At 55.6% G+C, this 27866-nt stretch overlaps 1 protein-coding gene across 2 annotated transcripts in view; it reads left to right on the top strand.

Annotated features, from left to right (window-relative positions):
• Positions 1-489: 489 nt before the first annotated feature.
• TMPRSS2 (transmembrane serine protease 2) overlaps positions 490-27866 on the top strand; it is a 35028-nt gene continuing 7651 nt past the window's right edge. The window contains exons 1-8 of one of the 2 annotated variants that reach the window (XM_039228826.1): positions 490-541; positions 9131-9201; positions 11229-11448; positions 15831-15917; positions 16547-16666; positions 23057-23183; positions 24394-24504; positions 26802-26845. In XM_039228826.1, coding sequence (XP_039084757.1) covers positions 9187-9201; positions 11229-11448; positions 15831-15917; positions 16547-16666; positions 23057-23183; positions 24394-24504; positions 26802-26845 — 724 coding nt within the window. In that variant the 5' untranslated portion in view covers positions 490-541; positions 9131-9186. Of the gene's footprint in view, positions 542-654; positions 706-9130; positions 9202-11228; positions 11449-15830; positions 15918-16546; positions 16667-23056; positions 23184-24393; positions 24505-26801; positions 26846-27866 lie in introns of those variants that run through there. The other variant, XM_039228819.1, reaches the window with a different exon arrangement.

Raw genomic sequence — 27866 nt, 5'->3', positions numbered from 1 at the left:
TAAACAAAAACAAAAAAACAAAAAAAAATCCCAAGGCCGGCACAGCAGAGCTGGAGAGGGTCGAACGCGGTCCTCGCGTGGCCACAGAGCCCACACGGGTCCAGAAGCTTCCGGGGCGCAGGCAGGGGACTCAATCACTGCTCCCCAGAGTTTCCTTCCTTAACCCAAACCCCGAGACCTCGGGACCCCCAAGCGCGCACAACGGGGGCGGTCGCAGGGACGTGGGGAGGGGGACACGCTCAGAGCCCTCCGCCCTCGGGGGACCAAGCCGGAGCTGCAAGGGGTCCCCGCGGGCGGGGCCGGGAGCGCCCCGGGCTTTCCCCGCGGGAAACTCCTCCTCCCCACCCGTGCGCCGCCCCTCCCGGTGCCCGAGGTGGCCCGGGACCGCGTCTGGGGGTGTCGCCCTGGGCGCTAGGACACCGCCTCCCGGGATTAAAGCGGGGACTCCGGGCAGAGGAAGGCGCGAGTTCCGCGGGAGGCGGAGGAGGCGGAGGAAGAGGAAGCGCGAGGGGCGGGGAGCGCCGGCCGAGAGTCCCCGCAGGTGAGCGGCGCGCGCGGCCGGTTCCCCGGCGGAGCCCGGGGCGCGGGTCCCAGGCGCGAAAAGAAGGATCTGGGCGCCGGAGGGGGGGGGGGTGGGCAACCCAAGCGCCCCCCGCGCTGGGGGGGTGGGGGGCGGCTGGAGGCGAGGCCAGGTGTGAGCAGCAGGTGCGTCTTCCCGCCGGCGGGACGCCGGGGGCAGGGGGGCCGACGCGCCCTCGGTGGGGACCTCGCGGGGCGCCGCTCGGAGGCCCGGCGGCCGCGTCCGGACACGCTGCTCCGAGCCCCGGCTCACTGGTCAGAGCAGAGAGTCTCTCGGGGTCCCACCCCTCGGCCAGAGCGGGCCCGGAGCTGGGGAGCATGGGGGTGCGCCTTTTCTTTTGGGGGACGAGGGGGACCGAGCGTGGTCTCTGCGTTTCTTTGTGTCGGGAAAATCTCTGCAGCCGCGGAGTGTTACCTGAACTCCTTCTGCTTCTTGCTTCCCTCCCGAGGTGGGGAGAAACTGGAAACTCATGGAGATTCCCGGAGCGATAGGGCGGGCGCGGCGGGCGCGGCGGGGACGGGCTCCCCCGGGCCCCCGGGCGAGGCGCGAACCGCTCGGCCGCCCCGGGGAGGCCTGCGCAGCGGGGTCCGCGGGGAGCCGCCTGGGAGGAGCGGCCCTGGTCCCGGACGCGTGCTCCCTGCCCGGGACCAGGGCAAGGACGACCCCCCCCCCACACACACCCCCTCTCCAGGCTTCGGTCCCCCGCACGCCGTCCGACCGGGCTCCGGGCCGCGGCTGCGCGGGGAGCGCACCAGCCTGGCAGCGCACGGACGTCCCGCCTGCCGCCCACCTGCTCTGCGCAAGAACTCCCTTACGGCCCCAAAGTTCGTGCACCCACAGCCCACAGGCCATTTGCGTGCCCGCAGCCCTGGGCCGCCTGACCCGAGGGCACAGCGCGGTGGCCTGCAACCCCAAAGCCCAAAGCCCTTTTCCAAGGCCCAGGCTGCGGGCGCCGCCAAAAGAACCCTAGTGGCTCATTTGCGAGGAAAATGATAGCTGGGTGGCCGGAGGTCCACCGGCTGGACGGGCGTCACGCGGGGCTCAGCCCTGAGACTGCCACCCCTGGACTCCAAGGTGCGCAGAGGTTCTGGGACTAAGATGGGGGCACCCCAGGGGGCGCTGACCCCCGTGCCTCTGGCGCTCCAGCTGTAGAGGGTCCCCCGGATCATGGAAACTTACAAAGGCTGCCGGAGCCGAGTTGCAAGGTGTTTAGGAACCTGAAGTGAGGGCTGTTGACTTAGCCTGGGAGGTTGGGGAAGTTCTCCCGGAAGTGAGGCTGGTGCCAGGCTCCCCTGAAGGCGGGTGGGGGCTGGGAGCCGGGACAGAGATCACCCGGGCGCAGGAACCCGGGTCCCCCCGCACCCAGGGAGCCCAGGCCCCTAGCCTGCGCTTCTGGGTGAAGTGAGGGGACCTGGCGGGCCAGGAAGGGGGAGCGCCCTGGAAGTCACCGACTTCCTTTTCCCAGCTTTTCCTGCAGACCGTACTGGAGGTTGGGGTTACCAGGAAAGGCAAGGGCATGACCAAGCAAGCAAACGCTCACACAAGAGCTGTCGGTGGGGAGAGTCCCTGCAAGGAAGAGCCTCAGCCTGGGGATTGGTCATTCCACCCCTTCCTCTCTGTTTCTGTTTTTTGTTTCCAAATACCAACCTGTGAGCCGTGTGGCCTTTGTTCTTGGCTTGGATGAGTCAGGCCGAGCTCCTTTCCCCTTCAGCGTTCACAAGGTCAGCCTTCTTCTAACAGCGCTGTGCTGTTGCGGGGCCCGGAGACTCCGTGGGCCTCCCACCCGTGGCCGCTGTGCCCTGGGCTCAGTCTCTGAGCTACAGAGACACGGTGGCCACACTGGTGTTGTGATAATAACGGCAAACATAGATGAGGCCTTTCTTCCAGGCAGCTGTCACTCCAAACTCTTTATAGCGTACTTAACTTAGTTATGGGGAAACTGAGGCAGGGGTGAACGACTTGCTCTGGGGAGACCTGCGGAAGAAGCTTGGCTGTCTGGCTCCTTAGGGCTCTGACAGGTGGGGTGACTGCCTTTCCTTCCACGGGAGCCCTGTGGACAAGTGCTCAGGGAGCTGAGCACGGGGCCCAGGGGACCCTCACGCGGAAGAGACTTGCTTGGGGGCCAGGCTGGCTTCCCCTGTCCTAATACTGGAGCACCTGCCCACAGCCCCACCTGGGCTCCGTGCTGAATCTTCCAGAGTGATCAAGGCAGGAGTGTCCGGGACTCCTCATCGGGGCAGCAGGGAGGGCTGAGCTCCCGAGCTAATGGGACATTGAAGGACAAGACTCAAAATGTGTGGTCGACAGGGAAGCCCAGACTCCTGGGGGCCTACTGGGAAGTACACACCAGGAGCCGGTGGCCGTCACTCTTTCCCATCCAAACCTATGGCGGGGGTCCCGAGAGAGCTTTCTAAAGAGATAGAGATCATTGTCCAGGTTCCTGATACAGTCAGTCACTGTATCAGACTGACAGTGGAGCGGGGCTCAGGAATCTACTTTTCCAAGCTCTCCAGAAAATCCCAGGCTTGGGGGCCAGGGGCAAGTCTAAGCCTTGGCAATAGAAAGGAAAATTGACAGGGTTAAACTAGTGGTGATCAGTTTGGTTGCTTGCGGATTGGAAGCCGGCCTCTGTTGGGGGGCGGGGGGGGCGGTGAAGGGGGTCTTGGGGTCTGAGTGCTTTTCTGTGTCTGTTTCCGCCAGTGCTCTAGATCCCCCCCTGGGTCATCCTGCTTCCCACAGCTGCTCAGCCTTTGCTGGTCTTCTCTGTCCCACCTTTCCGGGGCACCCCCACAAGGACCTGCTGACATCGGGTCTTCCTGGGATGAGTTGGTGGCCTCTGGGAACGGGGTGTGAGGGCATCACATATCTGAGCGCAGAGATCTGAGCTGGGCCGGCACCCTGAGTCTCATTCTGGCTTGGTGCTGGGGGGACCCTAAAGGCCATCTCAGCGAGCCCTGGCTTGTAAGCCTCCGGGGGTAGCGGGCCTGGGTATGGCAGGGACTCTGTGCTCTGGCCTTCTTGGCCCCAAGTACATGTGGAATCTTGGGGAGTAGCAAAGGGCTTGGCTGATCATACAGGCAGTTCAAGGGGGGACACCATAGGGGCAGAGCTGGCCGTCAGGAAGGAGAAGAGCCGGCCAGGGACTTGGTCTGTCCCAGCCAGTGCACCGTAGCCGGGAGCAGAGGAATCAGCATGTGTGGAAATGTCACGGTCAGCCTTAGAGGCATCAAGAGAGAAAGGCAGACCCTGATTTTCTGGTGGGGTGGGGGCAGTCCTGTGGACTATGACCAGTGTGAACTTTGAAGAGGGAAGGTGGCCCAAAGACATGTTTGTAGAGGCAAGTCCAGGGGGGAGGAGAAGGACAGAGCTTGCTGGGTAGAAACGGAGCTCAGCTGGGGGCATCCCCGGTGTTTGAGGGTGCAGAGGTGCGGTAAGAGAGAACGGGACGTTTGAAGGGCGCCACGGGTGGGTGGGTGCCGGAGCGGCAGTCTGGAAGCCCGTGCAACGACAGAATAGATCGGAGGCTCGGCGGGGGGGGGGGGGGGGGGGGGGGGGGGGGGGGGGGGGGGGGGGGGCAGCAGTAGGCGGTGGTGTCCAGTGGACGTTCGACAGAGAAATATGATCAAGTGAGAGCTGAACTGAAAGATGGAGTGGCCTGGGCTTCGTGACCACTTATTGGTATACAATGCATGACACCCAGCGTCAGAGCCCCTCAAGGTCACTGCTCTGCAGGGGCCATCCTGGCAGGACCCCATCCCTGAGCTCATTTCAGCCCTTGATCTGAACTCAGGGGACGTGGAGCCTGCCCACCAGGGATGCTGGGTTTGGAGCTCATTCTTCAGGTGTCTGACCTGAAAGCCCATCGTGCCTGGCCCCCCAGCCAAAGCTCGGTACCGTTCTAGAATATGCTTGGACCATATGCGTGGGGAGCCCACCCGCCAGTATCGGATCAAACGTTCTTTGGTTTGTGGAACTGTGTTCTTTCCAAGGCAATTCGTTGATTATCTAAACTTCTTCGCTGTTGGAAATCTGGTTTCTCGAGGTTGAGTTAAACCTGTCTTTCTGATTTTGCTGACCGTTCTGACTGTGGCTTCGTCCTTTGGATTTACACAGAGTAACCAGATGTCTTTCACACATGACAGTCCCTTCGCTACGGGCTGGTCAATCTTAGCTGCTGTCGTGATGTTATTATCCAGTGCCTAGCACGTATTGGCCACGATGCTGGAAATGGACACACTTGGTCCTCGAAACAACCCTATTTCTTTATTATCCCATTCCACAGATAGACTTGGGCAAGGTCTTCAACCCCTAGCAGGGGCCTTTGCACGTCTCGGGACTCCTCTCGTCAGCCATGTCCCCGACCTGGTGGCTGGTGCAGGTGCAAACTTTACAGTGTGCTCTGTCTCTCCGATTCTGTCTTACTCATCTGGCCTCTGGAACTCCAGAAATGTCGGAACGCTTTCTTGGATGCTACAAAGCTTCGTTGTAAAAAGAAAGAAAGAAAAAAGGACCCGACCCAATTCCTGCCCTAAAAAGTTTGTAATCTCAACTGGGACAATGGGGCATTCATAGAAAAAGAAACCTGGAGAATGCAGGCAGTCGCCTTCCTGAGGTGAGGTCTTCTCTGCGTGTTGGTAGTGTTCCCGTGCGAATCACCATGTAGACCTTTTGTCCGATGGCCTCGTACTCATTTATGTTGAGTTGCTACTTAAACCCACCGCTTCTGATAATTTGTATCTAACAGCACTTTGGGGTTTTTTGTTTTGTTTTTAAATATTTTTTAAAGTTTATTTATTTATTTTGAGAGAGCGAGCACAAGCAGGGAAGGGGCAGAGAGAGAGGGAGAGAGAGAGAGAGAGAGAGAGAGAGAGAATCCCAAGCAGGTTCTGTGCTGTCAGCGTGGAGCCCGATGCAGGGCTTGAACTCACGAATCGCGAGATCACGGCCTGAGCTGAAACCAAGAGTCGGATGCTTAACCGACCAAGCCACCCAGGCGCCCCGTAACAGCACTCAGTATCCTCAACAGGAGAAGAGGGCATCTTTTCAGATCATGTGACTTTATGCAACAGTTGAGGCATAAAGGGGCTCTCACTGATCATTTGTTCGTTGGATAAGGAGTGTCTATTGGTGTCGCTGGCCTCGAAGTTTGAAGAAGGGGTACAGGGGACAAGGAATCACCTCATCACACCCCCAAGCATCTTGAAGGCACCCGGCGGTGCTCAGTGCAGCAGCCAGTGCATGAACGGTGGTGTGCGGTGAAGTTGGCAGAGACTTCCGGATGGGGAACATCCCAGACCCCCTGCGTGGGAATCTATGAGGCAGACCTCGTGGGTTTGGTGGTTTTCAAAATAAGTCTCCAGCAAATGCTTTCTGAGATTTCCAAAGAAGAGACTTGCCGTTTGGAAATAGTGCCGCGACGTCGCGGGCTGCAGTCAGCACTCCGCGGCACAGTCCTGCTGAGCAGTGGTACTACAGGTGCTGGGGTGACTCAGCTCTCTGAAGAGAGAGCCTCAAGTGACCAAAACGACCATGTCGTGTTGTGTGACTCAAGTGGACCGTTCCATGGCTGCCGGCGTGGGCAGCTGGCCGAGCACAGGAGGGGGAGGGGCTGGGAGCTTGGTCAAACATTGGCTCTTTTGTCACTTGGAGAAAAAGTGCTTCGTTATGGCTGGCTTTCCGGAATCGAGGACAATCATCTGTGTCCTTTAAATGACAGGAAAGAATGTTTGAGAAACAGGGCGTCTCTCACCATCTAGGCTGTCTTGCTCTGTTCAAAAACCAGTGGAAGAGATTTGCTTTGCTGTGGAAGTGCGTAGGGTGTTGTGTTTGTTTCGTGGTGTTGTGTGGTTTTGTGACACATGCCATTATTTCTGCAAGCACCAGTTTTGAAGATGAACCCGACCCTGTGTGGCCTCCTGAGCAGTGCTTCCTACAGACCCAGTGCCAGAGTGAGACCCTGCCCCTTCCTTTCCAGCCAGAGAAAATGACAGCAGCGTGACCCTCGTCTTCGGTTCCAAAGTCCGCGGGGGGCTGATCTGGGCGCACTGGCTGTTCTGGCTCTAAGGTTTTGTGGGTCGTGGGATCTCTGGATGAGATCGGATTATCCTGGCGTGGCTTCTGGGTCCTGTGGCTTTTACTGGATCATTCATGGCTACAGCCCCCTGTGCCCCTTCCTTCCCTGATTTCCCTGTCTCTCGCTGTTAGAGATCTCGAATGAATAAGAAGCATAGATTTCGCGCATTGACTGATCATTCCCTTCAGAGGGCTCTTGAGCTGGGAAAGCTGCCAGGGGGATCGAATTTTCATTTCCTGAAACTTCACCCAAACCTATAACTGGTGAGACAGCTCAGAGGCGCAGGGAGCCAGAAACCGGAGGGGTGAGAATGTGAGCTTTGGCGGAGTGCTTCGGAAAGTCACCTTAGGGACATGCAGTGATCTTCTTTCTGCCCCAGCTTGGACCAGAGGGGAGTGGGAGATACCGTACGGGCATCGAGTCTCGGAGCCCTTGTTCTTCAAGGGGATCACGTAGGGCAGGTGGGGTTGTTGTTTTTTTTAAGTTTACTTATTTATTTTGAGAAAGAGACAAAGAGTAGGGGAGGAGCAGAGAGAGACAGAGAGAGAGAGAGAGAGAGAGAGAGAGAGAGGCTACCTGCTGTCAGCACAGAACCCAACTTGGGGCTCGAACTCATGAACTGTGAGATCACGACCTGAGCTGAAATCAAGAGACAGACACTTAACCCACTGAGCCACCCAGGTTCCCTGGACAGGTGTTTTAATATGTGACAATCACACCACGTAAAGGTTTCCATGGTGACCCTCCGCCCCCCCTCCCCCGACTGTATTCTGGTCAGTTTTCTTTCCTTGTACCTAGAACAGCATCGACCCATTTTTTATTTTAAAGTTAACAAATCTCAAAGCTCTCCATATGAACTCACGTGTGCTTTAGGTGAACAGTAACGAAGTGACTTGGCGCCTTTTTATTGTGACCTGTTCAGTGAGGTTTCCCAAGATTAGAAAACCATCCTCACGCTTTTATTTACAGCAGGTTAACGTGTGTTTTAAGTTTCGCGAGTCCAGTGATAAATTACCGTGCTCGGAAGACAGAAGGCAGTGGTGGACGGGAGCCTGCTCTGTCGCATTTCTCTCCACTGGGTTTTCAGAGCAGGTGGACTTGCTAGTTGGGGGGAGGCACCTGATGCAAATCCGCAAATGCCTCCTGTCGGTCCCCATCCCCCCCATGCCCCCCCGGAGGCAATGTCTATCAGCTTTATAATCACTTTTATTTAACAGAAATGTCTGCAGCACTGACCGTGCACCAGGCACTGAGAGCTACAATGGCACCAACTCATTTCACACCTCATCAGGCGGCAGTGCTGGCCTCTCTCATCTCCTTTGGCAGAGGAGGACACTGGGGCATGGGGACATCAGCTGATCTGCCTCAGGTCCCAGGTCCCAGGTCCTGGGGGTAACGGGCTTCCCCACTGCTGTGTGCTGCCTGCTGCCGTTCGAGCCCCTGCCGTGTGCCAGGCACTTTACAGGTGCTATGAAGCCCAGAACTTTCCCACTGGGCACATGGTCTTGTGGGTGGAGGGTGGGGAGGGCCATTTCTTGCAGTATTCTTTGGTCATCCCAAGGCAGCACGGAGGGGAGGGGAGAAGCCCTTCATCTGCCCACAAGAGGGAGAGAATGATGCCCGAATGGGGCCTTTTCTATAAAGGGTTCCGTGTGGATGGCTCTTCCAGAAATTCCTGTCCACTGTTTGCAGACATCTGCAAACAAGAGCACCTTCTTTCCATTACTGCTAACCTTAGAAGCTATCAAAATGGTCAATTCTGAAAGCTTTTTTTGGATTCGGGGTAGTATGGGGTGTAATGGGCGCGTTTTACAGTTGTTTTTACATGTATTTATTAAGAAGTGGGAGAGTCCATGGGGCTTATTTAGAAAGGCAGGCGTGAGCTGCCTCTGGTACTAAGTTCCGGACCACCTGCTCCATGGGCGGTTCCCGCCTCCCCACCCCTGTCCCCGGGGGCCCTTCAGGAGCCAGGGAGGGAGCATCGCCTGGCCAGCTGTTGCTCTCTTGGACCCCCTCATTAACTCCTCACAGAACGGGACCGTGCCCAACTCCACATCCATTTCTGTCCCAGATTCAGAGAGGTTCAGGCACTGGAGCAGTGTTCCCTCCAGGAAGGGGTGTTGCCACGAGCTGACCCCGGGTCTCTGCCCACAGTTAACCTGGCCTGAACTTGAGGGTCTGGGAGGCACCTCGCACCTGCTTCTATTGCAAGAGGCAGCCTGGCTATGTCTCGGCCTCTGGTCAGAACTGTGTTAAGTGCCATTGGCCTTGGGCCCTAACGCAGACAAGCACCGGGCTCCTTCCACGTGTGTGGGGAAGAGGCAGGCAAAGGTGAGGGCCAAGGTGAACTGGTAAAACTGCCGTTTTCTCCGGAGAGAGCTAACTCTCACCCATAAAGTCTTCTAGTTCTTTCTCCACATGTCTCCTAAAAACTAACCGGTATGGAAATACTACATTCTTATCATTCTGTCTTCTAGGTCATCTTGAACGTTCCAAATCTCTACCATTACCTGATGCTGCTGATAAAATCAGGATGGCTTTAAACTCAGTAAGTGGTTAATAATTACCTCCCCAGCCTTTTCTTTGTGCCCTTAATTCTTGCTGTTATGTTCCGAGGTGTGTTTTGGGCAGCATTTTAAGAGCTGGCTGCAGGGAATGTGTGTGCTTCCCAGGTGCTGGTCAGGGCCCTCTCAGTGAGGGCGGGCAGGAGTGCGTCAGGGTGCGGGCACGCAGCAGCCACGCCCCATGAGAGTGCCTCGGAGCTGGGGGGCGGTTGTGGGGTATGTGCACTGCTCATAGTGGGGCCTCTTCTCTTCCTGCCCTGCAGGTGGGTTTGAGGGTAAGATGTGCGAAAGGAAAAGGGCCAGGAGGGTGCTGGGAGGGAGTAAATCCCAGGGAAGGACCACAGCAACCTGTGCAGCCGGGTGTCCTGATAAACTGGAGGAACCTGTGACCCAATGTAGCATTGGGCTAACCATCCCTGTCCCTGGATGCCCCCACCCCCCAACAGCTCTGGAGACAAATGTGGTTTCTTTGTTCCCCATTACATCTCACTGATTTACCTTATACCTAGGAATGCGTGCATTTGATACAGAGTTGTATTTAATAACAACAATCTTCCATATCTTCTATCTGGAGAATAGACCTTTATGTTTTTCCCTGTTTTAGCAGTTGCTTATAGTTATTTTCACAGGGTCCATTTAAAATTTCATATCCACTGAACAAGATGTTGCTGGGATAGACCTCTGTGCCTGCTACAACCTCTCCTGGGTGGGACGACATGTTCTTAGATGCTTCTGATAAGGACCAAACACATGTACTCCTTTTTTTTTTTTTTTTTTTTTTGCCTCTGGCGCCCCATTTAGATTAGAGATTATACTGTTTCCCTTTCTGTCCGCTACTCTGGTTCCGAGTTACAATCTTTGGACTTCTGAAGGAGAGCCTCAGTGAGTTATTAAGCACAGGTTAACTCTGAGAGCCCGCCTTTGGCTCCTTCCTGTACAATCTCGTTTCCCTGGAGGGCCCCACTTAGAATGCTAAGCATTGCATTGCCTCTGCTCAGGATACCAGTCCTATCGGAAGCCAAGGTCAACAAGAAACAGGAGGTTTGGAAACAGAGGACACAGTGGGGTCCAGAGGGGGCCGGCTGCGGTTTTGAGGGGGCAGCTGCGAGATGGCAGCGTTTAGGCAGAGGGAGAGGAGAAGGGCACTTGGAGAAAATGGATGGAGCCGGAAAAACGCTCCGGCTGGGGCAGCCCTTTCCATGCGCTGTGCACTGAGACCCCACGGTTCCCCTCAGGGGAGGGGGCGGGAGGCAGCAACCAAACCCCTCAGGCACCCTACACACGTGTGTGCCCACAGCCCCCAACTGCAAACTATTTAAATGTCCTCTGTAAGAGAAGAGGAGATAGAGAAAGAATTTTTAGAAGAGCATGGATAGTGTGGATGTTTAGGTAAGTTTCTTAGCCTCTATTACTCATGTTTGTCTATGCAAAATGAGTACATGAGTCGTACCTGCTCCCCGGGGTTTGGGTGTTGACCCATCCCCGGACTTCTTCTTTTCTTTTTTTCTTTCTTTCTTTCTTTCTTTTTTTTAAATTTTTTTTTACTAAAGCTCAGTGTTGACTTTCTCTTTACTTCAAAAAATGATTAGTGGGGCACCTGGGTGGCTCAGTCAGTTAATCATCTGACTTCGGTTCAGGTCATGATCTCGCCGATTCGTGGGTTCGAGCCCCGCGTCGGGCTCTGTGCTGACAGCTCAGAGCCTGGAGCTGCTTCAGATTCTGTGTCTCCCTCTCTCTCTGGCCCTCCCCTGCTCACGCTCTATCTCTCTCTGTCTCAATAATAAATAAACATTAAAGAATTTTAAAAAATGCTTAGTGACCAAACAAGTACAAAAACTATTGGCAACAAATAAAAAGCTCTGGCTAGTTCTCACTCTGGGTAAGTTCCGTGTTCAGCCCAACAAGAATGTGCAGCAGCCTTTTCAGTGCCTTGTCTAAGGGCTGTGGATGGACGTGTAATCTTTAGGGTAACTGGGGTTTTATGTGATTCATTTTCTTTTTTGTTGTTCAGGGCCTTCCGGGAGGTGTCGGACCTTACTATGAAAACCACGGATACCAGCCTGAAAGCCCGTACCCCGTGCCGCCCACCGCGGTCCCCAGTGCCTACGTGGTGTATCCGGCACCGTACTACCCGCCCGCGGTGCCCCAGTACTCGCCGAGGGTGCTGACGCACGCTTCCACGCCCAGCAGCCACACGCAGCCCAAGTCCCCGTCGGCGGTGTGCACCTCAAGTAGGACCCCTCTGCATTTATTTCCTACAAGAGCACTGGTCCTGGGGCCCGTCCTCTGCAGTGGGCTCTGTCGCTAACCGTTGTCCGTCTGCTGGGGCTGGTCCGACGCCTTCCCCCCTCCCTCGCCTCCAAAGCTGCCACTGCGCTTCTCGCCTCCTGCCCGGGGTCCTCTGGGAGCCGCTGGGGCGTGAAGCCCTCTCCCCACTTTCCTTAAGCCTCCTGCGCCAGCCTTGGCTGCACACCAGGCACCCCGTCCCTCTCTCGCCTGTGGGGCCTGTCGATGAGCCATGTTGAAAGGACATTAAGCCGGGAACCTCTCCCCACCCCTGCTTTGCGGTGTGGCCCCCTGGGTACCGCGAGTCGTGTTTGAGACGCCGGACAGGAGCGTTGTGCTCAGCGAATGAAGTGGCTGGTGTGGTTGTCACACGGAAGTGTCTCATGTCCCGTGGGAGGGGGAGGGGTCGCCTGGGTGGCTCAGTCTGTTAACCGGCCGACTCCTGGTTTGGGCTCAGGGTCTGATCTCACGGTTTGTGGGATCGAATGTGGAGCCTGCTTGGGATTCTCTCTCTCTCTCTCTCTCTCTCTTTCTCTGCCCCTCCCCTGCTCACACAGTCTCTCTCAGAATAAATAAATACATGGGGCGCCTGGGTGGCTCAGTCGGTTGAGCATCCAACTTCAGCTCAGGTCATGATCTCACAGTTCGTGGGTTCAAGCCCTGCATCGGGCTCTGTGCTGACAGCTCAGAGCCTGGAGCCTGTTTCAGATTCTGTGTCTCCCTCTCTCTCTGCCTCCTTCCCCTGCTTTCACTCTGTCTCTATATATATCTCAAAAATAAAATAAGCCTTAAAAATTTTTTAAATACACATTAAAAAATTAAATTAAATTAAAAAAGGATCCTGTGGGGGCGCCTGGGTGGCTTAGTCGGTTAAGCGTCCGACTTTCACTTGGGTCATGACCTCGCGGTTCGTGGGTTCGAGCCCCACGTCGGGCCCTGTGCTGACTGCCAGCTCAGAGCCTGGAGCCTGTTTCAGTCTGTGACTCCCTCTCTCTCTAATCCTCCCCTGCTCACGCTGTCTCTCTCTCTCTCTCCTAGAAATAAAAAAAGGATCTTGTGGACTGAGCAAGGCAGGCACGGAGCAGGGGAGGGCTCGAAGGCTGTGGTCCTTTGCTGTCCCTTTCATGCCGAGTGCTCCTTTCTAATGCTTGTTCAGCCCCTTGCTCCTTGCCCCCCCACCCCCCAGATTTTAATGCAGGCTGGTGGGCGTGTAAAGACCTGCCCAGGGAAACTACGGCAGTGGACCAGTGTAAGCAGTGCTGGTACTAAGTGGTTTGTCGGTGTTTTTCTTTTGCAAGCATGCATGCACACACAGCTTGGATGGTTAAAGATTAATAGTAAGGTGGGTCTCCACACGCCCCAGCACATAGCGTAGAAGCGCGTCCTGATAACGCGTGCTGCTGCAGGTCCCCGTGTGCTCGCTCCCAGACCCCGGCAGCCCTTAACCAGCACTGTCGCCCTGAATTCCGCCCCAGCACCTCCCTCGCCTTCCCTCGTCCTTCACAAACTGCTCTTGGCCCTTCCTTCTGTCTGTCAACCTCTACTTTTTATTTTTACTGTCTATTTTTGAGAGAGAAAGAGAGAGAGACAAGCAGGGGAGGGGTAGAGAGAGAGGGAGACGAAGAATCGGAAGCAGCTCCAGGCTGTGAGCTGTCAGCACAGAGCCCGACGCGGGGCTCGAACTTATGAACTGCGAGATCATGACTGGAGCTGAAGTCGGACGCCCAACCAACTGAGCCGCCCAGGCATCCCCCAAGGGTCCCCTTTTGAGGTCAGCACCTTCCAAGGGCGGAGTTGATCCTAGTGACCGCGCAACCCAGGACAACAGGAGCCCACTTGCCTGACCCCGGCATTTCCACTCTTCTGGGGAAAACCTGGTGATAGGCAATTGGACGGGAGTCTGTACTGCCCTTATCAGTGACTTTAGAAGGGAAGACCATGAACCTACTTGTGTGATTTTGCATTATAAAGCCGCCCTTTCAACTCAAAAAACTAGCTTAGTGAGCTTCCTACCCTTGACACATTTTTATTGACTTCCATAGAAACAGTGTACATTTTATAAGTTTAATGTTTGACCTTGGAAATGTTTTTGTAATAGACTAGCTTCTAGAATATTTTTTAGGCTTCCAGAACAGTTGAGTGCAGAGTTCCACTTACTCCTCTTACCCCCGGGTTTGTCCCCTCCTCTTACCTCAATGTGCTCCTCTTGTTACAATCGATGCACCGATATTGATACATTGTCATTAACTGAAGTCCATAGTTTTACATTAGCATCAGAGACTTTCCCTTGTATGTTCTGTGGGTTTTGACAAATGTATCTTGGCATGGCTGTCGTTACAGGAAAGTGCAGGAGAGTTTCAGGGCCCACACAATCCCCTCCGTCCCCCCACCCCCTTCTCTCCAACATTTGTCAACCAGTGGTTTCCGTCTCCATAGTTTTGCTGTTTCCAGAACGTCAGGTACTTGGAATCTCACAGAACGTAGCCTTGTCAGGGCCTCGACAGTATTTTGCAAGCCGCTTATATAGCACGGATTCAGGAGTGTAAGGGCCATTTGGGGACATAACGTATCTATCTGCTGTGACAACAGTCCTAAATGTATCACCCTGCGTCCCCAATGCACGCAGCTCTTAGAGACTGGGTTTTGGAGAATTGAAGGCCAACAGTCAGTGATGAAGATACTTGGCCCTGGACACCGTAGGGCTGAGTCAAGAGCCAACTAAACCGATAACGATGAAGGTACAGGGATAATAAGTTGTGATTAAACCCAATAGTAGCACAATTGCAAACCGGCACCAAGTCAGGTCTGGGCCGACCAGACCCTGATTGCAAGATGCCTGTTTAGCGAAGGTAGGATGGGGGGGGAGGGGAGGGTCCCGCTGCATACCTGCTCCTAGTGAGAGCGAGGCAGATTGCCCAACGCCCAGTGAGAGGTTCAGAATACTTAATAGCTCCTGGCTCACCAGGCTCGTTATGTTATCCTAGATGAAACAGCGTACAGGGAAGCCCTCCCCACCTCCCCAAGGGAGGAACTGTCCTTGACCAAGGAGTCAAACTGGCCATTTGGAATTTCCCCAGGGACCGTTCCCCGCCACTCCGCCCTGCCCAGCCCTGAGGAGAGATCGCTGTTCACCCGGTTCTGATAACTTCAGGGCTCTCCTCAGACAGGTGGCCTCCGCCTCCCCCGTGAGCTTCTTAGGTTGCAAATTCACGCCTCCCCGCCCCCAGTGGAATCCCAGTTCCTGGTGATCGGGGCCAGGAAAACTGGTTAGCAGGCTACCGTGTGAGAATGCAATCACAAGATGAGAGGCGTGGTTTGAGCCCAAACAGCCGGGTCAGCTCTAGTCCACCTGACCCCAGAAGCTGGACTCTAGTCCCGGTGACTTCCAGAAGCACAGACGTGTACAGGTGGGGTGCCCAGGCCCACTCCACACTCCGGGACACCCACCTGGGTGTCTTCCGATAAACTGAGGGGGGTTGGAGGCTCTGCTGAATTCCTTCTCCCCCTCCCTCCCCTCTGCTTCTCTACCTTCAGCCCCCCCCCCACTTCCCGCCTCCTCCAGTCACTAATTGCTGGGGGTACCGTGTCTGGCCCTGCCCTCTCAACCTTTAAGGCTTTTGGCTCGCACTCTGATCGACAAAGGCCAGTCGTTTTGTTTTGACTAGAGAACGCTGGTGACCTTCTGCAAACGACTTTATTCTTAGCTGAGACTTGAGCGGAGTGCTCCTCCTCCAACCAAATGGCTGAGGTCAGCACTGCCCGCTGGAACGTTCCGCAGAGATGGGAATGTTGTACGCCTGCCCTTTCCGCTTGGCAGTCCCTGGCCCCGTGTCTGTTGAGCATTTGAATTTACGTAACTATTTAATAAATCTAATGATGAGTAAGTGAAGTGCAAACAGCCACGTGTGGCTGGTGGCTGTCGAATGGGGCGCTGTGGATCTGTGGCACCCATTCACTAAATGGCCTCGAGTAAGACAATTTATTCCACCTCTCATTTTTAAGTGTATAAAAAGTTATTACAGGGCGGCCGGGTGGCTCAGTGGGTTGGGCATCTGACTTTGGTTTAGGTCATGATCTCCCGGTGTGTGGGTTTGAGCCCCACGTCGGGCTCTGTGCTGACAGCGCAGAGCCTGCTTGGGATTCTCTCTCTCCCTCTCTCTGCCCCTCCCACACTTGCTCTCTCTCTCTCTCTCTCTCAATAATTAAATAAACTTTTAAAAAGTTATTATCTCTTGATATGCTGTACTATACACATAGCGGTAAAATGTGAGAGTACGACTTCTAGAAAAGTCTGCCGCTGCATGGTGTGCCCGCCCCCTTTCCGCAGAGGCGAAGAAAGTGCTGTGTGTCACCTTCACCCTGGGGGCCGTTCTGGTGGGGGTCGTGCTGGCTGCCGTCCTGCTCTGGAAGTTCAGTAAGTGCGGAGCGGCCTCGCGGGGCGCCCTGGCCCCTGGGGGTGGGGCTCTGCTTCTGCTTGTGACCCCGTTCTCCTCCAGCCTCAGGGTCCTGCCTCTTAGGAGTCCCTCTCCCGCTTCATCCCACCCCGTGGGTTGCGAGAATCCCCTGCTGTTGGTGGAGCCCTGACCACGGGGGTTTCCCCGGTGCTCGGGGCGCTAGGCGCCGCCCGGGGCCACCTGTCCCCCAGAGCTCTGTGCAGCGTTGCCTGCTACCTTGCCCGCGCCAGCTCATTAACCACAGCCTGGCCTTTGCCGTCTGCCCGGGGCAGTGTGGACTGGCATTTACAGACCACAGAAGTCACTTGAGGAAGGTCGGAGTGCTGTCCAAGTCCAAGGCTGGGAGCCCCTCCCAGCCCCCAGATGTGGTGCACATCCCCCTGCCCCCCCGCTGCTGATGGCCAGCCCTGTTCCCTTTGGTAGATGATGGTGGCAAGGACCCATCGCCCCTTATTAAGATAAAGGGGGAACCGTCTCTCTCCTGCTGTTTGGGGCTCGGAGAGCGGGCGGGGCGCCGGTGTCCGCGGGGGGTGCCTGAGGCTTTCCTGGGGCCCCCTGCTGACTGCTCTCCCTCCCCTGCCCCTGCAAGTGGAGAAGAAGTGCCTGGTGTCCGGGATCGAGTGCGGCTCCTCGGGGACCTGCGTCAGCCCCTCTCACTGGTGCGACGGGGTCCTGCACTGCCCCAGCGGCGAGGACGAGAACCGATGCGGTAAGCCGCAGGACCGCGTGCGCCTGGGGACGCGGCCGCCCGGCCCGGGAGCCCCGGCCCCTGGTGTCGCCCAGGGTCCGCGGCATGACGGCCGGCGGGGTGTGTGTGTGTGTGTGTGTGTGTGTGTGTGTGTGTGTCGCTGAACGGCTCCCTGGAGGCTGTACCTCTGGTCCAACTGCAGATGAGGAGCCAGGCACAGAGAGGGTGTGCTCCTGGCCCAGCAGCACACAGCAGGGGCCCAGGGGGACTGCAGGCTGGGTCGCTCTGACCGTCTGCCCCCAGCCGGCGCGGGTGTCACCGCTGGGCAACTGCACGAGCAAAGTATTTAACGTGGGGGGGCGGGCACTATGTATTTGTATACGTGCGTATGTACATGTATATGTGTGTAAAGGCGCACAGCTCGCCTTTACAATCATGTGCATCTATCGTCACTGAGGGGCACCTGGCTTTGCTTCTAGTGTTTTCTGTCAGTTGTTACAAGTGATTTCAAGGCTGCTGAAGGGGCTCTCGTGGGAAATGGTGCCTGAGCGGGGGCGTCACCCCCAAAGTGGCTGACTTCAGTCCGGCACCGGCAGAGGGGACAGCACAGGGGCTGTTTGTTCCCCGGCCGGGTCGGTGCAGCCTGGGTGGGCGGAGGTGGAGCGAAGCCTCCTCTAACGCGCAGGTAACTGACCCCACCCCTGGCTGGAGCCGGCTTCTTTGTCTCGAAAAGCTTTTAGTTTGCCCTCGTTCCGCAGAAGCCGTCAGGCAGCGCGGCCAGGCCCGCGGGGACCGTGGCCGAGGCGCCCTGAGCTCTGTCCCGGCCCCGGGTCCTGCCATGCACTCCGACACATCTATGTGACAGCCGCTTGTTTTTAAGCGAACAGAAATTTTAAATTGTAGCGTCAGAGGCATCACCAGAAATTTCATGAGCCGCTTTCTTCTTCTCCCGGCCGGTTTCCCCTAACTCCTTAGGCTTTCATTTATACATGGGGCAGACTAGGGGCGCCCGGGTGGCTCAGTCGGTTAAGCATCCGGCTTCGGCTCAGGTCATGATCTCGCAGTTCTTAAGTTTGCATCGGGCTCTGTGTGGACAGCTCAGAGCCTGGAGCCTGCTTCCAAGTCTGTGTCTCCTCCTCTCTCTGCCCCTCTGTCTCTCTCTGTCTCAAAAAAATAAAGATAAAAAAATTTTAAACACAAGGATGGGCTGTGGCGGGCGGAGGATGCGGGTCCCCTCTCTTTGCCTGGGCCGTCTTGAATGAAGAATGCTTTCCTGCACATCCTCCCTGCCAGGACATGGCACCTGCGTGGGACGCGCCGCTGGCCCTGGCTGCTGGGACTCCCCAGTGGGGAAGGCTGGGCCCTGGGCCCCGGCTCTCTGTGGCCTGTGGGGTCACCTGTGTCCACAGCTGGGCCCCCCGGCTCTCTGTGTCCCGCGGGGTCACCTGTGTCCACAGCTGACACTTCCGTCCCACGGCTCCCACAGCACAGCCTTGCCTGTATCCCTGAGAGCGTCTGCACTTGGCAGTGACCCCCTTGCTCGTTAAACTTTTACACACCGCCTCCCCTTTGTGTTGGCCATGATGCATTTGTCGCCATTTTCCTAAGTCGGAGGCGCTGAGCCTCAGAGTGTGGTTAAGCTATCAGGCGTGAGGGCTTTTGGTGTTTTCAGACACATGCGCGCACCTGGGCAACGGTCACCTCTAGCAAGACAGACTCTTGACGTCTCCTCTCCCTCCTTGTCTTCTTGATATTTAAGCTGTGTTTATTTAAACACTTTGCCTTACTATACCCAAGTGGGTCAAATCCAGGAGGTACCCAAGGACATGCAGGGAAAACTTAATCTCCCCCACCCTGCACACGCACGTGCGCGCACACACATACACACACGTGTGCATGCAGACACACACACACACACACACACACATACGGTCATGTGTCCATTCACCAGCCAAACTGGGAAGCATTTCCGGCTGGGACACGAGCTCTCCCTTTCCTGCAGCCCCGCGCTCCGTGCTCCGGAGTGTGGACGGGCCGTGGGAGTCCCCCCTTCTCGCGGACCTAACACGCGTGTGCCAGGCACTGGGGACTCTCGGTAGGAAACACCTCCAGGAACAAGATCGCTGGGCCAGATTTTGTAACCAGTCAGACCCACCCTGACTTGGGATTATTTACTTTCCACACTGATTATTTATATAAAACAAAACGGATGGCCGTGACACACTATGTGTCTTCTCTATCAGGGCAGAACACACACTGGATGCGCTTTCAATTTGTCCCCTTTGTGGAGCGGAAATTATTGTCAACAAAACGCACATGTGACATTGAAGAATATTGCCCATCCTGTGGGAAAGGTTCACGTGTGTGTGCGGAGCGCTTTCTTTGCCCAGGAGACCGTGTGTTCTTGAATATATGTGGTGAACGTATGCATATTGTTAATGTTAATTCACTTTCTACATCCGTCGCCTTGGTTTCTGTGGCCATTAAATGTCACAAGAGAAACACAAGAATCGCTCGGGGTGACCCAGTTAACATACTGTTCTGTGCACTTGACATCGGCTGAGATGGGAGGCCTTAGGTGTTCTCACCACAGAAGAAGGGGAAGAAAAGAAAGCAGCATCTGTGCAAACTGCTGTCTGCTAGCTTGATTGTGGCACCCTGTTCACAGGGCATGCATGTGTCTGTCAAAACACCAGGCTGTACCCCGCAAGTATGTACAATTGTTATTAGTCAATTATACCTCAATAAAGCCGAAAGATTCCCAATACTTGAAAAAAAAAAAAAAAAGAACTTGAGCTTGGGACCATTTCCAGCTCTTTGGCGCATCAGTTGTCATGGTCTCCTAGTTAGCATTTCTTTAAGTTTTTATTTAAATTCTAGTTAGTTCACCTACAGGTTAATATTCACTGCAGGGGTACAATATAGTGATTCAACACTTCCATGCCTCACCCGGTGCCCATCACTGCAAGTACCCTTCTTCATCCCCATCACCCATGCTAGTTAGCATTTGATTTCAGAGAGAAGGAAAAAAAACCCTAAAATTACCACAAACCAAAAAAAAATGTCTCCTTTCTGCTATGCCACGGTGTTAGCTTTATTTTTAATTTTGGAGCTATTTTTAATTTTGTTTCATGTTTATTTATTTTTGAGAGAGAGAGAGAGACAGAGCACAAGCAGGGAGAGGAGCAGAGAGAGAGGGAGACACAGAATCCGAAGCAGCTCCAGGCTCTAAGCTGTCAGCACAGAGCCCGACGCGGGGCTTGAACTCACGAACCACAAGGTCATGACCTCAGCCGAAGTTGTCCAGATGTTCAACGCATTGAGCCTCCTAGGCATCCCAGATTTGGGGATTATTTTTAATTCCAGTTTATTTTTTTTTAAATTTCATGTTTATTTTTGAGAGACAGAGTATGAGCGGGGGAGGGGCAGAGAGAGAGGGAGACACAGAATCTGAAAGCAGGCTCCAGGCTCTGAGCTGTCAGCATAGAGCCCCACATGGGGCTCAAACCCACAAACTATGAGATCATGACCTGAGCCGAAGTCAGACGCTTACCCTGCTGAGCCCCCCAGGTGCCCCTAATTTCACTTACTTTTTAAAAAAAATTTAATGGACTTATTTTTAGAGCAGTGTCAGGTGTACGGAAAATTGAGCAGATAGTACAGACTGCCAGGACCCCTCCCCTGCACAGTGTGCCCTTATTTTTAACACCTTGCATTGGTATAGAACTTTATTTCAATTGATGAGCCAATTATTAGTACATTATTATTTTTAAATTTTTTAATGTTTATTTATTTTTGAGAGAGAGATAGAGAATGAGCAGGGGAGGGGCAGAGAGGAAGACACAGAATCTGAAGCAGGCTTCAGGCTCCAAGTGACGGCACAGAGCCGGATGCGGGGCTCAAACCCATGAACTGTGAGATCATGACTTGAGCCGAAGTTGAACACTTAACCGACTGAGCCCCCCAGGCACCCCTTGAGTACATTGTTACTACGTAAATCCTTAGTTCACATGAGAGTGCATTCTTGGCATTGTGGACAAATGTGTAATGTCCTTGCACTTGGACAGTGGGTTTGAACAACTGTGTGATGACATGTACCCACCATTACAGTGTCATACAGGGTATTTTCACTGCTTTGAAAATCTTCTGTGCTCTGCCTAGTCAGCCCTCCCTCCCCCACCCCTGCAACCCCACTGTTCCTTTTACCGTCTCCATAGTTGTGCCTTTTCCAGAATGGCATACGGTTGGAATCATACGGTTTGTAGCCTCTCCAGCACGGCTTCTGTCACTGAGGCATATGCGTTTCGGTGCCTCCCTGGCTTTTCCTGGCTTCATAGCTCATTCCTTTTTAGTAGTGTATACTATTCCCAGGTCCGGATGGGCCTCGGTTTGCTTAGCCACTCAGGCAGCTCGTGGCTAGCTCGCACGTGGCATGTGGGATCACTCACCTGGAAGCCTGAGGAAATAATCAGACCACAGCTGGTCCCTTCACAGGGAATGAGCCCCTAGGTGCAGCCAGAATGTCCACTGAGTTGGGACCACAGAAGGAAGGCAAGAATGAGGTCTGTGATAACCAGGTCCTCATTTTTTTATGTCTACTTATTTATTTTGAGAGGGAGAGAGAGCGAGCAGTGGAAGGGCAGACAGAGAGACACAGAATCTGAAGCAGGCTCCAGGCTCCAAGCTGTCAGCACAGAGCCCAACATGGGGCTCAAACCCATGAACCGCGAGATCATGACCTGAGTTGAAGTCGGACGCTTAAGCGACTGAACCCCTCAGACAGCCCATCCAGGTCCTCACTTTATACTTTCCGTCACGTGTGTTCCCCCCCCCGCCCCGAGCTCAGAGCACGGGTTCACGTGCTTTCAGACTTTGCATCAGTGAACGTCACACAGAACACAGCATTTAGCACCTGGCCCTCCCTCATGGCCTGCTGTGTTCAAGGTCATTTGTATTAATACATGACCCCAGTCAATCCTCAGGCCACAGGGGAACCCACTCTGTGGCTGTGCCCCTCCTGATGCAACCATTCACACGAGGAACGTTCTCGGGGTTCTGGATTGTGGTTACCTCCAGGTGGGGAGAAGGCACTGGAATAGAGAGAGGCTTAAACTATGTCTGTAGTGTTTCGTTTCCTCAACAAAAGAGCTGAGGTCGTTTGGCAAAGTGTGGCTGAATTTAGAGGCAGAGCTGTGCACCGTGATGGGTCCGGGTGGTCAATCTGTTGTTAACATGATCTTTTAAAGATCAATTTGGGGGGCGCCCGGGTGGATGGGTCAGCTAAGCATCTGACTCTTGGTGTCGGCTCAGGTCATGATCACACGGTTTATGAGTTCAAGCCCCGCATTGGGCTCTGTGCTGATGCGCGGAGACTGCTTGGGATCCTCTTCCTCCCTCTCTGTCTGTCGCTCCCCTCCTCATTCTCTTTGTCTCTGTCTCTCTCTCTCAAAATAAATAAACTGAAAAAAAGACCTGTTTTTAATTAAAAAAAAAACCTTTATCTTATTCATTGATTTTTAAAAATACTAGCTTCGGGGCACCTGGGTGGCTCAGTTGGTTAAGTGTCCAACTTTGGCTCAGGTCATGATCTCATTGTTCATGGGTTCGAGCCCCGTGTTGGGCTCTGTGCTGACAGCTGGCTCAGAGCCTGGAGCCTGTATCTCCCTCTCTCTCTGACCCTCCCCTGCTCACGCTCTCTCTCTCTCTCTCTCTCTCTCGGAAATAAATAAAACATTTAAAAAAAATACTAGCTTCATCAAGACATGCCTCATATCCCGTAGAATTTGTCCCTGAGAACACACAGTCCAGCGGCTTCTATGCGTTCACAGAGGCGTGCAGCCCTCAGCCCCCCAGTCTGAGGATACTTCCATCACCCCTTAAGGAGACCCTGACTATCCCCACGGGTCCCTCCTCTGCCCCTCCCCCCACTCCAGGCCCTAACAACCACTGATCCACCTTGTATCGCTCTGGGTCCCCTGCTCCGGACCCTCTGTGGAAGCGACATCGCCCAGTGCGGGGGGCCTGCGTCTGTCTGCTGAGCTCCGCTCGCATCCGCAGGGCTCAGGTGGGCTGTAGGGCGGCTCGGTGCTTCCCTCCCTTCAGGGCCGGACGACATTCCGTGGCTTAGGTGGGTCCCCTGGGGTCCACTCACCCTGCCATGGTCACGTAGGCCCCCCTACCTCCCCGCCTGTCTCAGCCCCTGCTGTCAGCGCTTTGGGGGTAAGAGCACTTTAGAGCCCTCCCCCCAAGGGGCTCTAAAGGGACAGGGAGCGATGGGCGGCACCCCTCGTGCGTGGTCATGCCGTGGGGACAGCGGCCCGCGTGTCACTGCCTCTGAGCCTTGTGTGGGGGTGGGAGGGGCCCTGGGGTGCCGGGCGGCCCCCAATCTCACAGGACGCCTCCCCTGCGCAGTTCGCCTCTACGGACCGAACTTCATCCTGCAGGTGTACTCGCCGCAGAGGAAGTCGTGGCACCCCGTGTGTCGGGACGACTGGAGTGAGGGCTACGGCCGGGCCGCCTGCCAGGACATGGGCTACTGGTGAGTGCGGCCGCCGCACGGGAGGAGGGCACCCCGAGGCGCCGGCGCGCCCCTGACGGGCACAGCCGCCTCCTTCCCAGAGCTGGTCGGGGGGCCAGCAGGTGCCCACCGCGCCCCCGCGTCCCCGGCTCACTGCCCCCCAGCCCCGCCGCCTCCTGGGCCTCCGTCCACTCCCGGTTACTAGGGACGTCCACGGCCGAGGTCTCCAAGGTCCAGGATGCTGGCCGGGGACTCCTTTTCTCAAGGAGCTTCTAGGCAGCATTGAGGCCTCACCACCCCAGGCCTCCGTGGCTGGGGGTCAGCGGGGGGCTGGGGGAGGTCCGAGGGCATAGATGTGTAGACCCGCCCTGCATACATGCTTGGAGGATGCACTGAGGCCTTTGAATGGGAGACAGGTGACATCAGATTGACGTGGAAGAGAATTCAGCCCTGCATGTGGCCACAGGGGCAGGGGGAGAGGCAGGAGGGACCCTCCCTGGGGTTCCCAGCCAGGGGCTCCTCAGCGTATCGTTTGGCGTGCTTGGTGGCTGTCCAGCCACAGGGAAAGGCTGTGTGATTTAATTGCCACCACATCTTCCTTGGGGTGTCTCCGTGTGATTTCTGCGCAGGCCTGGGGGGCTCTCCGTATGCCAGTTGTCAAAATTAATTACTGCTTGATAAGAAACTGGGCATCTTTGGGGGTGGGAGAGAGGGGAAGGGGGCGATGGGCATGGAAGAGGGCACTTGTGGGGATGAGCACTGGGTGCTGTATGTAAGCCAATCTGATGATAAATTACATTTAAGAAGAAAAGAAACGTGGCATCTTAGCCAGTGAAATATTTCAAAATGCCATCCCTACCTGACACAGTAAAGTCCCCATCGTCTTCAGGACCCTATTGGGTTTCACAGCAGGGGGTGCTTTAACATCTGTAAATTTTCTTTGGTTACACGTGCTCACTCACACCCCTATTGTCCCCAATGCTCGGTCCTCACCCGAACTAGATTAGAAAAAGGCCCCCGGAGGGCTTTCACCGGACGCTTCCGCGTTACAGAGTCCAAAGAGGATTATTGGAAGTGTCACTTAATTAGACCTTGTGGCTTTGTTTCCCACACGCCAAGGTGTCCCTCTTAGTCGGAACATCATACCAGAGAAGTATGGTGACTTGGCACGGGATTTGCCAGCGCTGATAATGACGCCCATTATGCAATTCCGATTTCCCGTCTCTTTTAGGAACAGTTTTTATTCTAGCCACGGAGTCGTGGATGACAGTGGGGCCACGAGCTTTATGAAGCTGAACTTAAGTGCTGGCAACATGGACCTCTACAAGAAACTGTACCACAGGTATTTGGTGATTTCTTCTTCTTTTTCTCCTCCTCCGCTTCTTTTTTTTTTTTTTCTTTAAGAAATTTTGTAATGAGAGCAAGCGGGAGACACCACCGGGAGTCACGGTCCCGAGGTGCAGTTCTCTGAGCCGAGTATCTCTGAGCTTCTCTTTGGGAGGAGATGGGACTCTAAGTGGAGAATTCACCCTCCGGGAGCGGCTAAGGGCTGTTTGCCATCTTCTTCGTGCCCCCTGCCCTCGGCCCGGCTGGCACCGGATAACATGGTAAAATTAAACTGGAGAGTCCTCCCTCCTGTCTCCTTTACTCCTCAGACATTAGAGATGTACGGACTGCGTGTCAGGGTGCATCTCCAGGAACCCCAGAGAAAGTCGGGGTCCCAAGGGGGGTGACCAACTATTCATCCTGCTTTGCCAGGATGTTGCGAGTTTCAGCCCGGAAGTCCTGCTTCCCAGGGGCCCCCTCAGGCCCAAGCAGCAGGGACGGCTGGTCCCCCAGCCCCCAAGCCACTGTCAGATGGCGCCGTGCCGGGCGTGGGCAGCACTGTGGGGGCCTGGGAGGGAGCAGCCAGGTCAGTTCAGCCCACATGTCCTGTACCTCAAAGCCAACTTGTGGCCCTAGGCCGGTCTCAGTGTGTCCAGTGGATGGAAGAGAACATGAACAGCTGATCACGTGATCAGTGGCCTAACTGGTTGGAGGAGGGGGGACAGAGGGCACTTAGGCTGCTTGCCACTGCTACCTGAACCCTCGTTCATGTGAAAGTCACACAGCGTCCTTTGTGGACAAGCCCTGGTCAGCTCCCGGGTCCCTGTCAGTGATCCCCAGGTGGCTGGCCAAGCCGTCACCTCCCTGTGCGCCCGCTGCGAGGGGCCGCGCTTCGCGGGGGAGAAGAACGAAGTGACTCGGGAAGGGCGCCCCTCCTTTCCTTTGAGAGGGCAGCCGGCAGCGGGTCTACATTCCTGGCGGCTGCTGGCTGTGGGGCCCGGCTTCCGCCCCAGCTGCCCCGCCTGGCTGTCCCCAAGAATGTGACGGAGTGAGCCCAGGAGGAGGGCTGTGCTGGCCAGGTGTGCACATCCAATCAGCGGGGTTTTTTGTAGATGCTGCTTGTTCCCACCTGGTGACACTCCACCTCTCCACAGGGACTCAGGGACTCGCAGGGTGGCTGTCGGGCAGGGGGCGGAAGGCTCCCTTCTCTTCGCTTGGACACACGTGGCCACATGCTGGTGGCCAGACAGTGGCCCCCCACATAGAGGATCAGCTTTATTTCTTAGAAACCATTTTCTTTTCATGGGAACGTGTCTCCTCTTGGCATGGCCATGCCCCACAGCCGAAGACCACGGGGCACACAGTGTCCTTGGAACCGGGGAGGGGGGCATCTCGAGGGGAGGGTGTCAGAAGCTGACTTTATAAATAGGACCTGAGCTTGTGTTGAGTCATTTGGGGTGGGGGGGCGCTCAAGGAGGCAGGACTTTGCTCTGGATCGGATGCTGTTGGGAAGCGAGGTGACCTTGAGACTGATACCTTGATGCTTTTTTTTCTTGAAGCGGGGCTGGCGTGAAGCTAGGCTATCCCGGGATTGGCAAGCAAGCGCCTTCAGTCCCGGTGGCCAGCAGAGGGGGCTGCCGGTCACCGTGTGGTTTGGTCTAGGCTTATGGTCTGGACCCCGTGAAAGGGGTTCTATTGAGCGGAAACCGCGGCTGGCTGCCTGCATCCTCCACAATCTATTAGGGGAACATTCTCTCTGAGATGGAATGCGCCGGTTACTTATCTTTCAGATGTAACTTCACTTACCTCCCAGATGAGTAACTTTTCTTTGGCTTCTGAGCAAATGATGGGTTGTCTCGTTTTTCTGTGTAGTGGGTGTGAAGCTATCACAGGAACCTGGAAGGTCACAAATGGCTTCCTCGCAAAATGAGAGGGTGATTTTAACTTCTGGGAATAAAAATAATAGCTCCTGTTATTGGGTGCTTCCCCTGACAGCCAGTCTATGACTAGGTACTATTATTATCCCACTCTACAGATGGGAGAAACGAGGCACAGAGAGGTAAAGTAACTAGCACGAGATCACACAGCTGTGACTCGAAACCTGGGCTTGGACTCAGTGTCTGCTCTTTGCCAGTGTCTCTCTTTAGATCTGCTGTCATTATTCAAGTCTTCAATTGTGGGCCCTTCTATGTCGGGGGTGGGGCGGGGAAGTGAGAACATGGGAGGAAAATATTTATTTCTAAGTATTTTGAGAGTCAAGCATTTCCTCGCATATTCTAGTGACCAGAACATCTGTTGTTTTTTGTTTTGCAGTGATGTCTGTTCTTCAAAAACGGTGGTCTCTTTACGCTGTATAGGTAAGCGATTCTTGGCCTCCCCCCACCCCTTTTATTTTCCTTCTCAAAAGGGAACACTTTGTATCTTCAGAAATGCATTCCTGTGTCTGGGGAGGGGGTGATGGGCTGGGATGTGTCCAGAGCCTCGCACCCGGTCCGTACCCCAGCTCCGCGCAAGGAACACCTTTCTGGGGTCGCGGTGCCATGTGTCCAGCCCCGGGGCCGGGAAGCAGCCATCCTTCGAGGACAGACAATTCCAGAAGCTGACGAGGCCCCGCTCTCGTCTCATCTCGATGGGGCCGGAGGCCGTGTGTCTCCGTCTCTGTGTCTGGCTTCCCCACTTGTATCGGGGTGGAAGGAGCCCTCCCTGTGCCCCCTCTCTGGGATGGCCCAGTCCTGTGTCCACATGGGACGCCACAGCTCAGCTGTTCAGTGTGGAGAGGTGAACCAGCCCCCAGGTGGACTGTGTGACCCGGGGTCCTGTGGCCATAAAATGTCCCGGCCCGGGCTCAGCCTGGCTGCTCCAGGCACCTAGAGGGCGTGGTGCTCGCCCGCCTCCCGCCCTCGCCATCCGCCCGCCTGGCGGGGCCTGAGACCCACGCCCTCCAGCAAACCCTAGAGGCAGCCCCGGCCTGCAGGTGCCTTGGACGGACCCTCGTGGGCCCCCACGTCCGTTGCCCTGGTGGTGACGGGCGCAGGGCGGGGGGCGGGAGGGGCTCGGAGACGTACCCAGGGAAGGGCCTGGGACCTCAGCGCCCCCTCCTGGCCTCCCTTTCTCCCTGGGTTCTGGCCCACCGGGAACTTCTGCCTGTGCCTCTGAGGCCCCTGCTTCACCCGCCCCTGCGGCCAGGGGCCTCTGTTCTGCGGCTCCTTCCCCATGACGCGCTCGGTGCTCGGAGTCTCCTCTCCCTTTCTGGCAAAGAATTTGTCATAAGTGGTGCCAGGCTAGGCCCTGCGGCTCACACTCCCTCTCCCTCTCCCTCCTCCCTCTCCCTCCTCCCTCTCCCTCCTCCCTCCCCCTCCTCCCTTCCCCTCCTCCCCC

Source organism: Hyaena hyaena, unplaced genomic scaffold, assembly GCF_003009895.1.
Source record: "Hyaena hyaena isolate Hyena2069 unplaced genomic scaffold, ASM300989v1 scaffold_2, whole genome shotgun sequence".
Taxonomy (NCBI): domain Eukaryota; kingdom Metazoa; phylum Chordata; class Mammalia; order Carnivora; family Hyaenidae; genus Hyaena; species Hyaena hyaena.
The sequence above is the reverse complement of the archived record's forward strand: the minus strand, read 5'-3'. Positions and strand labels throughout refer to the sequence as shown.